At 35.9% G+C, this 13,722-nt stretch overlaps 1 protein-coding gene across 5 annotated transcripts in view; it reads right to left on the bottom strand.

The window, feature by feature from the left end:
- Nucleotides 1-13,722, bottom strand: part of LOC6042659 (zinc finger protein 497) — a 39,690-nt gene that overhangs the window by 20,611 nt on the left and 5,357 nt on the right. The window contains exon 1 of one of the 5 annotated variants that reach the window (XM_038263094.1): nt 2,297-2,544. The exons of 3 other annotated variants lie outside the window; for them this stretch is intronic. Coding sequence is in view for 1 of the 2 variants with exons in the window: in XM_038263093.1 (XP_038119021.1) it covers nt 2,245-2,256 (12 nt within the window). In the remaining variant the exon portion in view is untranslated. Of the gene's footprint in view, nt 1-2,244; nt 2,272-2,296; nt 2,545-13,722 lie in introns of those variants that run through there. One more of the 5 variants, XM_038263093.1, reaches the window with a different exon arrangement.

The following is a 13,722-nucleotide window of genomic DNA, read 5'->3' as shown; positions in this document are numbered from 1 at the left end:
ATGACTAGAATTTGATGTTAAAAATAAGAAAATGAGAAAAACTAAAAATGGTAATCGAACTTCGAGTCAGGACTGTGTTATGATTGTTTCTGATCACCTTTCAAATTCCTTTTATTTATTTAAGGATAAGTTTCAAATGTCAATCCTGACGTTCATAATTTTGAAACAAAAAGAGAAACAAAGTTTTTTGAAAATTATTAAATTATTTTACCATTTAAATTATCAAGATCCAAATGAATGTTGTTTGATTTTTTCACCTCAATTATTTTTCCGCAAATAAAGCATATTTATTGATTTTTAAATTACTATTACTAGTAATTTTATTACTATTCTGTAAATGTACAACTATTTGTTTAACATTTTTTTATAAATCCAAAACACATTTAAAGTGAATGTTTCAAACATTTGTTTAAACCTAAACTCCGTTAGAGTTTTCTCGATAAGATATACAGGAACCCCGAAATATGCTTATCATAGAATTAACAAAAAAACTGGTAGGATAAACGTAGCAAAGATGAACTGTTAAAATATATAATATAAATCCAAACTGATGAGCCAAGTTATGAAAGTATTTAATAATAATAAAAAAATATAAGTATTAAGAAATAGTAGTTTATGCAACAAGTTGCAAAAAGAAAATTTTTTCAGCATGAGGTTCACCGAGTTGGTTTTGCAACGAGTTACATACACCATTTTTTGCAATACCGAAAAACACCCTTTGAGTGGAATTATAAGTCGAATGTTCATGTATTTCGTCAATTAACCGTTTAAATCATAATAATGTTGAAAAGTATAACTTTTCGAAACAAGTGCTGAAAATTTCAACTTTTCAGCATCCATTTCAGTGCTGAAAAGTAGGACTTTTCAGTATTTATTTTGAAAAGTGTTATTTTTCGATACTGTTATTTTTGGTTCAGATAAGTAGGCTTTTTCATCGTTCAAGAATGGCAGGAAAATTATGTAGTTTCACGACGGAATTGCAAAAATGTAATTAGAGTTATTGTAATTAAAGTTATTGAATTTTTGTATGTTCAAAATTTTTTTGGAAAATCCTATAAATTTTGGTTTCAAATCGACACTCATTTAAGGCATGTTTATAAAAGTTACCAATTTGCGTACACAGAATGTTGAAAAAAAAATAATTTGACCATTCCCTAAATTAAAAAAAAATGTTCAACAACTCGGTCTTGGTGATGTCTCAAAAGTTAATGGTACACAAAATAATATTTTTTTAATACTTTCAATATTTCTGTTTCTTTCAAAACATTTGTAAACTTACCCAATTTTTTTTTAGCTAAGGCCGTTGCAAACATTTTACAAAGTTCAAAAATCTTAGCATAATTCAACCAGTTTAAAAATATTTTTAATTTTTGTAAAATTTCAATAAATGTAACGCAACAAGTTGTTTTTCGAAAAAAAAATGTTGTTGTCAAAGCTTAGTTTTTTCATTGTTAGAATACTCTGCTGGTGTATACTGTTTTATTTTATTTTTTGAAAAATTGATTTATTGAGATAGGTTTTGGAAGGATGCACAAGCTATCCTGACATCTGAAACTACTTTGCATTTATCACACAAACAAAACACAAACTTAAATGAATTTGAGTTTAGAACGTCATTTTGTCGGCATTTCACCATTCTTCGATTGTTATTCTTAAAATCTAAAAATTAAATCTTATTTAAAATGGCTATTAAGTCCATTTGAAACTAACTAAAAAAATTAACCCTTTCGCTGAAAAAAATACGGTGCAGATTTGGTCTCATAAACCCGCATTAACAATACAAATTCAAATACTTGTTTAGCTTTAAAAAAACATCATTTTTGTTTTTTTTTTAATTAATTTTCTGATTTTTACACAAAAACACAAAATCAAACCAAAAAATTGCCTGCTTTTATTTAGAAAATTTTTCATATTTTTATGTAAGTGTTACCAAATATTTAATACACGTGGGTAACATTCGAAGAAATTTTCAATTTTCTCGAAGCTGAATTGATTATTACCACTGGAACCTGATACGTAAAATTCAATATATATTTTAGTTCAAGAACAATAAACTTCTTTTAACACTGCTCTTTTTTTCTTCTTGACTGAAAAAATGATGATTTGCACTAGAATGTTATCCGTGATGTCGGTACATATTGTTCAACTATTTTCTCAAAAAAATATTGTTAATCGTAAAATTGTTCACTGAAATCCTTATTCAATTGCAGCTCTTGTTAAACTTTTCCATTTTGTGGCACTCACATTCGATAACATTTTTCCTCTTAAAAAATCTTGATTTTTTAACGTTGATTACCGCAAAAAAAGTGTATCCTCGCACAGCTGCCCACAGCAACTACTCCCACTGAAAACTCCAAACTATCTCGCGGTACTGCTGCCGCGTCGTCCTCCTGCTAATCGGGATAATCGCACTTCACTCAAATATTAATGTCAAGATAATCAAGAACATTAACACCTTCCGAACGTTTTAATTGAAAAACTTTTTCCTCCGGAGAGTAATATCCAAGAACCGGACCGGCCAGAGAGCCGAGGAGCGCGCGTAAGATGCTGGCAAATTGAATAATAAGACTGAGAATTCATCAAATTTTTAAAATCTCCAAACCTTCGGAAAAGCGAAAAAGTAAGGCACAGCGCGAGGGGGCGTACATAGCCTCGATCGCGCGAAGGCACTTGTATTTTAACTCTCTGCTTGTATATATCACCATCATCAGAAACGTCTTCTTATTTACCGAAGGCGCACACCAAAAAAATCTCCTGAGTTTCTTACACTCCCTCCACTGCCGAAACGGAACGGCGACCATTTTTTGTGTTTTTTTTTATTCCTTGCTTTACAAAGTGGTGGGGTGGGTGAATCTTCTTTTCCAGCAGCCGAAAAAGGGTCGGCGCGCGAAAGACAAATGTATCAGAAATCATAGCCCCGAAATGGCCAAGTTTTGTGTGTTCACCCGAGATGCGTTAAAAAGCGTAATAAAAATATATACATGAGAGAGCCCCTTTCCCGGCCCGGGCCCCTTCTTCTTTTTCATGGCGACGCGTTGATGGCTCGAAGTTTTTCCTTTTTTTTCATCCTCCTCCTCCTCCTCCTCACCACCAACAAACGGAGAGGAGGCCCACTCACCACTAAACAACAAAAATTCACACACAAACGTAAAATTCAACACCACCATGGCCAAAGACGGCGCCACCACCCTCCGACCAGGCCAACGCCAGGACCCTTTGCTCGCTTCTCCTCTTCTCTTCTTGCTTTTATGACACGATGGTGCGGAAAAACAAAACCCTCGTGGAAAACTGAGCTGGGCTGTGCAGCAGTGGCAGTCACGAACCTTTTTTTTGGTGTGTCGTTCCTCCTCTCGACTTTGGCGTTAAACAACTTACGGGAAAATTTAAAAAACCTGGCGCTAATTTTTCGGCTTTTGGAAAAGTGAACGAACCTTGCAGAAGCGTTGAATTTTAGATTTTTTTGTAGTTTCTAAGAAATATCAAAATCTCTGAAATTCCGAGGATAAACTGTTTTCCAGTCCAACCAAGTTGTCCACCTGGCAGCACTTTCTTACCGGCTTCGCAGGACTGTGTAAATTTGATGATGGGAGCATCTTAGGTATACAGATTATAGGAGAGATTGGTTACGATTTTTCAATTAGTTGAGTAATTGTGTTTTAAATTTCTGCAGAAATCGCCTTTCATAAATCTAAAATTATAACATTCTTGTGAATGTTATAATTTTAGATTTATCAAAATAGTTTTTTACAGTTCCCTAGTTGAGATAATGCAACCCATTTTTTTTTGTTTAGCCATTAGGGTGACCTACACCGTGTAAGGATGGTCCGAAAAATTTCCAACTCCGTTAAGGGGTTGCATACATGTAAATCGTCAAAAATGTCAGAGGTTGGTGTGAGCACACATTTAAACTTTGTTATAATCTTTTTTCAGGGCGTATAAATTTGCATTTTCATCTAGAAACAAAATAAATATGAAGACATTTGGATGTACCATTGCCGAGATATAGCTATTTAATGTTAGCAATTTCAAAAGACGGGTGCCACGATATCTCAACACTGCTTTTACCAAATAAGCTAAAAATAATTGGTGAAGACTCGTTAAATCGGTCCTGTGTGCATGACGAAGGCCGATTTTCATAAACTTAATTTAAAAAAAGATAAAATTATTTTTATGTTTTTCATATAAAAACGACAATTTTTGATTTTTGTAGTTTTTTTTTTATAAAAGCAAAATTACAAAATCGGGCTTCGTCATGCACATGAGATATGTCTTGGGAGTCTTTACATCAAATTTCAGCTTATTTGGTCCATCCCATTTCGAGATATCGTGGCACCCGTAAATCAACTCCTTGTGTAAAGAAAAACGTTCACAAAGTTTGACAGTTCACTTTGCGCATGGCAAAATGGTAAACTTAAATCGTCTCTTACTCAGTTCAGTCATGAAATATCTTCTTGAAAATTTCAGGAGTGATTGAAAATCATGTTTTTAGTAAATCAAGTGAATTTTCTGTAAAATGAAATTTTGTGATTTTCTACATGTATGTAACCACTTAATTTTCGTAAAACTCATGTTTTCCAAAAACTCGTAACTCAACGTCGTTTCATCTAATTTTAGTTCACTTGTACGCAAATGAACTAGTTGTTGTGCTTTGAAAAAGCCGTATATAACTTTAAAAAGCCATCAGTCGCCAGCCAGCGACAAGTTAAGACGTGTTTTGCTCGTGTTGTCATCTCGCGTGCTTGGAAGTTTTTGACAGATGGAGGTGGAGGAATCCTCCGAGGAGGAAGATTTTCGTCCCGTCCGCGGGAATCGGAAGCGGAAGAAGTCCAGCGAGGTCAATGGAATCGGCATCGAAGGAGAAAAAGTTGAGAAAACCCTGTTCAACAACAACAAGTTCAGCCCGCTAGCGGATAACAAAAACAACAACAATGCCAGCCCAGCAGGAGGAGGGGACGCCCCGGCGGTTCCACCACCCGGCCAGTCGGCAGATAAACAAAAGCAACCACCTTTGGTGGTGAAGAACACTACGGATTTTTACAAGCTCGTGGCGATAGTGGAAAGTTGTAAATTAGGTTTCAAACCGATTTACAAACTAACCCGATTTGGAACCAAGGTGGCCTGCTTCTCTGTCAAAGATTTTGACAAGTTGCAAGAGCTACTCAAGAAGAAGAAAGTGTAATTCTACACCCACGATCGGCGGAGCGAACGAAATCATCGGGTGGTTCTTCGTGGCTTTCCTGATGAACTGAAACCGGACGAGGTCAAGTACCTTCTGAAGAGGGATCTCAAGCTGGACGCGCTGGAGGTGCATATCATCAAGCGGAAGGAAAAGTCCACCGAGGACGAAACTCCGTACATTGTGGTCTTCCCCAAGGGATACACCAATCTGAAGAAGCTCTATGCAATGAAAGTTGTGGCAAGCACTATCATCCGGTGGGAGGCCTACCGGAACAAGCGGCCGAACGTGACCCAGTGCAGGAACTGCTTGCAGCTGGGTCATGGAACCAGGAACTGTCACCTGAAAGGCAGGTGCAACAACTGTGGGGGTCCCCACAAGACGGACGAGTGCAAAGTCAAGAAGCCGAGCCGAAGCGGTGTGCCAACTGCTCTGGAGCCCACGAAGCCACGGACCGCAGCTGCCCTAAGCGTGCGGACTTCATCCGGAGGCGCCAGCAGGCGTCGAAACCGAAACCGCCGGCAAGGAAGGCGGAGAAGCAGAGTCCAGCAGTTCCGGCGTTTACGCCGGCGGAGTTCCCTCCGCTGCCGGGCGCAGTTCCGGACGGAAAATCCAAGGATCGCCCTCGTCTCGCAGGAAGCAGCCAAGGTGGCCCCCGAAACGGTGGAGCCACGGAGAAGGAAGCCGGGGAGGTACTCTACAGTTCGGCTGAGCTGTGGGGGATTTTCTCCGAGTACATCGGCAGGTTCAAGACCTGCAAGACCCGCTTGGACCAAGTAACCCTCGTCAGTTACATGATCTCCAAGTATGGAATTTAAGGAGTTTTTTTTTGTTATTATATATTGTTTTACTGATCCTCGGTCCCAACCTGGTCACAGCACCTAAAAGGACCTAATAAAAATAAGTTACGAAAAAAAAAACTTTAAAAAGCCGTTTCTACGGTTTCCGGAAAAAAAGTCTAAAAATATGTTTATCGCATTCCTCAGGTAACGTAATATATGTACCCGAAAATGGGTGGAGTATAAAACTGAGTTTTTCAAAGAGCTGCGTGCAGAATCGTGAAAAAAAATCCGTTAAAAAGTGTGATAACATGAACATTTATGCAACAACCTAACTCTTAGGGCAGTTAGTTATTTTCTTAAATGTGGTTTTGACAAAAAATGCAATTTTTTGTACCATCCTAATACGAAGAAGGTCATTCGAACGAGCAAACTGAAAAAATCGGCCTTGTTTTAAATGTTTAAAAATGGAAAATTGTAGAAACATTATTATGCAAAACATATTATTTATCAAACCAATAAACTCAATAAACAAATTGTTTTATACAACGTAGGGGAAATTCTCGTATGATTGGCAGGTTAAGCTCTCGCTCCTAACTCCATCCAATTAGCTGATTTTCAATATTTAAACAACTAATTTTGCAAAACTTTTGATAGAAACTTGCTTGCTCACTTCTTATTGAGCTATTTATCACTCGATTTCAGTTTAGCTTTAGCTTTAATTGAATGTCAAAGCTCTGACCTGCCAACATCAGAGGCACGCTGGAATTAGATGCTGTTCCCTTATTAATCGAGAGAAAATCAAAATACGTTGCATTCCTTCAGCGTATATTGATTTTAAAGGTAAGACTAAATTTTCAGCTGTCAAAAACATGTCACCGTCAACTGGAACGAACTAAAGGACTAAAGTCTGAGTAAGTACAACAGTTTTTAAAGCATAAACGAAACTATTGGCACTACGCCCCCCGGGGCATGGCCTTCCTCTAACGTGGGATTTCTGCTCCAGCGCCTCTGACGAGACAGGAGAAACCGGGACCGACGTTTTACTTCACCATCCGATAGAAGCTCAGTGGATAAGGCGGGAATCGAACCCGCGTCTCATAGCATCATCGGGATCGGCAGCCGAAGCCGCTACCCCTGCGCCACGAGACCCACCCATTTCAATGCTTTAAACTAGTAAATAGATGTAATATTCTGTATCTATTCAGATATCTTAATTCACTCCATGTGTCCCGATTCACTTCAGATGATGATCACACGCAATGTGGATTTTTTAGATTGATGGAAATTTTACGTTTTTTCCGAGCAAATTTTACTCGATTTTTCTGTAGGTTTGTTTGACTGGATTAAAATAGTTTTTGACAAAATGTATTCGCTCTGAAAACGTTTTTCGCTAGCCAGTTTGGCATGCTAACAACCTTTCCCCTTTTTGACAGTTGAATCCGCCTTAACCCCTTCCCGCACAGACCAAACAACTTTTTTTATGTTTTTCTGCATTTCTCGTAACTGGACAAAATCGGATGTTATATTTATAACAAAAACTTAACTTATCACCTTTGTTTTGCAACGCATTGAACTAAAATAAATTCAGCCGTTTCGGGGATAAGATTTTATGAAAAATGAGTTTTTTTTGCGAAAATTTCAAAATTGACGTTTTTTGACTATCCTATGTCGGATATGACCGGAAATCGGAACACTTGCTGTTTTGACGTGGAATCGCTGTAGAAGCTATTACACGGCCCGAAAAGAAATTTATTTGAGACCAAGTAAATACTATTTATCCCATTCCTTTGGTCACATAAGCGATTTTCGAATATTGATATTCAAATATTTGATTTTTTTCTAAATTATTGCATTACTGTAAAAATAGTTACGCCATTCTTAAAAATGTTTTTTTATGACTTCAATATTCAGCCAACTTTTTAACGATAGTCTCTAACAAAAAATACTATATACAACGGATATAATTTGGCTATTACGTCAAAACAAGTACATACTCCGAGAAAAACGAGTTTTGCATTTTTAACAATAAATGAAATATGTGATATCAGAATTGAATGCTGAAAATCTTAATAATAAGAATTGGGTAACTTTAAAAATAGCTAAACAGGCTTATGATAATTTTATCATGAAAAATGAATTCATTGAATTATGCAGAAATCTCACCATGCATAAAACTGCGAAAGAATGAACTGTAGCTACAATTTCCAGAATTTCCAATCTCCCCTACAAAAAGACAAAAAAGATATTGCTTCAGGAAAAGCGCAAAAGTAAAGCGAGATTGCGTGGAGTTTTTCCTTTTTTTTCATCGCCTTTTGGGGCAGCAGAAATGTATACACAACCAACGCAACAAAAAAAGACAAGACATAATATAAAAAGGGGACGGTATAAAACTGAAAGTGTAGTGGTTATCACAGATATTATCGTAAAATGTTTAGAAAAGAAAATCCAGAGTGTGTTCGTTCGTCGTTGGCAACGTTTAAAAATAAATCACTCGAGGGTGGGTCGTTTGCCGAAAGGATCGCCGCTGCTGCTTCTTTTTGGGTTCGGGGTTCCGATTCGCACTGGAACTGGCACCCGGACCGGAAGAGGGGGTGGTCGATGTCGGCAAAGGGAAGGAAGGGAAATAATAAAGAAGTGTTTTACATAAGGACGGGATGGCTACAGGCCAATTAAGGCTTCGCATTTGTTTTATCTCAGAGGTAAGATACTGGAGAAAAAACAACAATTATTGCGAGCAAGAAAATGGTGGGGATTTATTTTCATTTTATTTCATCTTAAAACTTATCGGCGAAATAAATCACATTAAATAAAATTAAATGAAAAATTCAGTTGATATTCAGCCAAAACAACAGTGGTTTATGCAAAAAGCTGCAAAATGACGATTTTTTCAGCACGAGTCGTTGACAAATATTGCTTTTCAATGCGCTACGTGTGCTTTTCACAATACAATACAATGTATGTATGTACTCTAAACACGTAATTGCAAATTTCTAAACATATTAGGTCAAATTGGGCTCCAGGGCTAAGCTTAATTTTTAAATTGAAATATTAAAATGCAGATTTTATTTAAGAGAAAATTGATAATCATTATATTTTTTTTGTTCATTTTATTAGGATCATTAAGATTTTGTTCTAGTGCGAAATTTTCAAACACCTGGGATGCCTGAATCTCAGAATTATGCATATTTTGTTCCGGTTGTACCGAATCTGATTAATATCCTATTTTAGGACTTTGTGTATAAATGTTAAAAATCACGTGTGGGACCAGTTTTGAGCAAGTCTTTTGCCTAAAGCAAGATGGCATCATACTATTTCTGAGACATAAAAAAAATCTCAATATGAACGCTATTATATCAGTTTTTCAATTAAAAGAAAGATTTTTCATACAATCGAAAAGTCACCCTAATAACCTGGGTGCGGAATAGTGGTTCGCAAAACGGCCTCAATTTGGAACTGTCAAAGTGGAACCAATTTACTGTTCGCCAAAAGTAGAGAGTATTGCTATCGATCATTAAAAATTGTTTGTTTTTTGAAAGAATGAAAAAAAAAATGTGTGGCTTTTGAGGACCTGGAGTTTAAGTCAAGAAATCTTAAGAAAGTTACAGGCGAGATCGGCATTTTTTTTATAAGTATGAATGGAAGTTGTTAATGGAGTCGATGCGGTTTTATCCATCCAAAAGTTGTCTTTATTGCTTGATTCCGTTTAAAAACCTGGTTTACTGAAAATCTTCTCTGTTTGTTGGATCAGTTTCGCTAGAATTAGCGATGTTTTTTCGCTGGACCAGAAAGAGCTGCAGGATTCAAAATCAACCAGGGAATTTATCTGCAACATCGCAGAATGACACTCTCGCCGCAGTTCTTCGTCACCCGTAAAAAAGAGAAACCTCTTCTAACCGATCGATATTTCAAAACACACACAATTTTCCAGCAAAATATGTCAAATACTAGAAAAAATTAAACACAAGCTACTGATTATAAAACAGCTAATTTTCCAGTAAGAAAAAAGTCATGCTTGTGCTTGAACAGCCTCCTACTTTGTGGATGTAAACAAAGTGGGACCATTCGAAAATCACGTTACACATTCTCTCTATTCATCACCCAGCTAATAACTATAGAAGTGCAATACACTAAAATTACTTCAATATAATTTGCGATTTACAGTTTTGTGTAATTATAATAATTTTTGTGTCAAATTGGATTCCTTTTCCAATTTTTAAATTTGGAGAAATGAATAACTGAAAATTAAATAAAATTTTAACCTATGGTTTAAAGACTTGGAAAAAAAACTTCTTTTTTATCTTATTTTAATAGGATATTTACACATTTCAATGTTTACCGTGTGTGGAAAGTTTCAACGTGAACTCCTTAATATTAGAGCAATTCTCTACGAAATCGGTCTTTTTTCTTCAATTTTAATTTTTGTATTTTTTAATCCGACTGAAACTTTTTTGGTGCTTTCGGTATGCCCAAAGAAGCCATTTTGCATCATTAGTTTGTCCAAAAAAATTTCCATACAAATTTGGCAGCTGGCCAAACAAAAATGATGTATGAAAATTCAAAAATCTGTATCTTTTGAAGGAATTTTTTGATCGATTTGGTGTTTTTGGCAAAGTTGTAGGTATGGATACAGACTACACTGAAAAAAAATGATACAGTGTAAAAAAAATTTGGTGATTTTTTTATTTAACTTTTTATCACTAAAACTTGATTTGCAAAAAAACACTATTTTCATTTTTTTTTTATTTTTTGATATGTTTTAGAGGACTAAAATGCCAACTTTTCAGAAATTTCCAGGTTGTGCAAAAAATCTTTGACCGAGTTATGAATTTTTTAATCAATACTGATTTTTTCAAAAAATCGAAATATTGGTCGCAAAAATTTTTCAACTTCATTTTTCGATGTAAAATCAAATTTGCAATTAAAAAGTACTGTAGTGATATTTTGATAAAGTGCACCGTTTTCAAGTTAAATCCATATTTAGGTGAAATCGGACCATTAATTGCTGAGATATCGACATTGAAAAATGGTGGGTTGTTTGGGTGAGACTTAGAAAACATCAATTTTCCTGTTTTTAAACCTTTGCATTGCAATATCTCAGCAACTACCCAGTCACGGCGTTCTCACAGGATTCTTACAGAAATCTAACAGAGCGAAAATGTTCTTACTAGAAAGCTGCCATCATCCTGCTAGATTTTCTCAAGAATTCTTTGAGAATTCTAGCTCAAATGCAATAACCGGTTCTAGCAGGAGCCGGCGAAATCAACCGGTTTTGTTAGAATCCTGCTAGAATTTTGCTAGAACTATTCTGACAGGCCCCTGCTAGAATTCTGTAAGAATTTTGCTAGAATGTGACGGCAAGGAAACCTGCTAGAATCCTGCTAGAATTTTGTTAGAAGCAAATGGCAGATAATTTTGGTAATAACCAATCATTTTAGAAATATTCAATTTAAATAAACAGCACAAAAGAATCTACATCAATTTATTGTACACTCACTTTTAACTTATACTTAAGTCTCTTAATATTAAATTAAACATTCTCTTCGACCCATATACGTAGAATGTCCGCGATTCCGAGTCACGAACCGAACCCGGTGCTCTTGGTAGGAAATCGGGATCCGGGAAAAGTGCCGTCTAAGACGATGTCCAATTAGCGGCCGCCGGAATTGATGGTGCTTGCTTTGAAGCTGCCCGCCCGTGGGCCATGTGGTTCTTGGTTTTCTTAAAGTTGGTCGAGCCTTCCAGGTTTGTGTGCGCCTGTGGAATCGAAATCGAGGAATTAGAATAACTTACAAGTAACCAATCTATTAATACTTTGCTTACCATATTCTGGGTGGCCAGGCGACCAACGGAACGGCGCCGAAGCTAAATTTTCTGCCGGTGGCAACTCTTTTTAATACAATTTACCAGACAAGATGGCGGTCACAATGTGGTTCGGCGAAAATGACGTCATTTTCGACAGATTTTGCGCTGCCAGAATGTTCTTCCATAATTCTTACAAAATTCTAGCAGATTTCGCTCTGTCAGAATATTCTAGCAAAATTCTTACAGAGTTCTGACAGGCCTACTAGAATCATTCTAGCAGGATTCTAGTAGAACAAATTCTGCCAGAAAATTCCGTGTCTGGGTAAAGGTCGTATTAACAAAGTCCCAAGAAGCAAAATATAGAGAATTTTCTCAGCTCTTCAAAAATATTTTTTCCAAAAGTGTGCAAACATGTGCACTATTTTAAAAAAATGAAAAATTGCGATTATTTTCAAAAAAGTCACCTAAATATGGATTTAACTTGAAAACGGTGCACTTTATCAAAATATCACTACAGTACTTTTTGATTGCAAATTTGATTTTACATCGAAAAATGAAGTTGAAAAATTTTTGCGACCAATATTTCGATTTTTTGAAAAAAATCAGTATTGATTAAAAAAATCATAACTCGGTCAAAGATTTTTTGCACAACCTGGAAATTTCTGAAAAGTTGGCATTTTATGTCCTCTAAAACATATATAAAAAAATAGTGTTTTTTTGCAAATCAAGTTTTAGTGAGAAAAAATGAAATAATAAAAATCACCAAATTTTTTTTACAGTATATCATTTTTTTTCAGTGTAGTCTGTATCCTTACCTACAACTTTGCCGAAGACACCAAATCGATCAAAAAATTCCTTCAAAAGATACAGATTTTTGAATTTTCATACATCATTTTTGTATGGCCAGCTGCCAAATTTGTATGGAAAATTATATGAACAAACTAATGATGCAAAATGGCTTCTTTGGGCATACCGAAGGCACCAAAAAAGTTTCAGTCGGATCAAAAAATACAAAAAAAAAATCGAATGACCGAAATACTAGAGAACTGCTCATTATTCTAATATCAAATAGCAGCACATTTAACCACTCTCAATTTTCACATTATAATTAAGTTTAATGGTAATCGAAGTTTTTTTGATATAAGCTAAAATCCAAAAATGTTTAAAAGAGTTCAACTGTCCGTGTTCACATAAATGTCCCATATGCAAAAACAAATAGCTGAGAAAAACGCAAGTTAAGTTTATTCCTCACAAAAAAGGTACAAAGAATGTTGTTAAATGTTCTAAACTAACTATTATTTCACGCACCCAAGTCATGAAAGTATTGTATTGTTTGTTCAAAATATAGCGAAAAACTATACATTTTTAATCAGCAATTCGAGTACATACACCTTGTTAGAAAGGTATTCAACTGGGGCGAATTGGGTCAGTAGTTTCAGCAAAATTACAGCCTAATATTTTTAAGTGATTTCAATTAGGCCAGATTCAGAGTAACTGAATGTGTATTAGAGTGTAACAAAAATGACTTTTTGGCGGGCATTCAAGGTTTTGTTCCGGTGGACATACTAAGCCCAAATCCAAAATCTGAGCTTGATTGGACGTATCAGGAACCGGCCCTCCGCCCTTCAATTTTAAATGGTATTTAACCCGTAAAAAAGGTTTTTTTTTCAAAAATGCCACTTTTTGAGGCATTTTGGCCACTAAAGCGTTTATTTTCAACATCATTGGCGTGTAGACCAGATCCTTGCGCATCTTTTGGTATATATAACATTGAAATTTGGAGCACCCTGGAGCTCAATTTTTTTCAAAAAATCGGATCCTGGCCTCGCGACGCCCTAGACACCCTAGACGCCAATTTTGCCGGGGCCGATTTTTCGAAAATATCCCAAACTTTGAAGGCCTGTACTGAGCTCCAGGGTGCTCCAAATTTCAATGTTATGTATAAAAAAATGCGCAAGGATC

The sequence above is a fragment of the Culex quinquefasciatus genome, chromosome 3, assembly GCF_015732765.1.
Source record: "Culex quinquefasciatus strain JHB chromosome 3, VPISU_Cqui_1.0_pri_paternal, whole genome shotgun sequence".
NCBI classification, from domain to species: Eukaryota; Metazoa; Arthropoda; class Insecta; order Diptera; family Culicidae; genus Culex; species Culex quinquefasciatus.
Note: the sequence above shows the minus strand (reverse complement) of the source record. Positions and strands in the feature narration are given on the sequence as shown.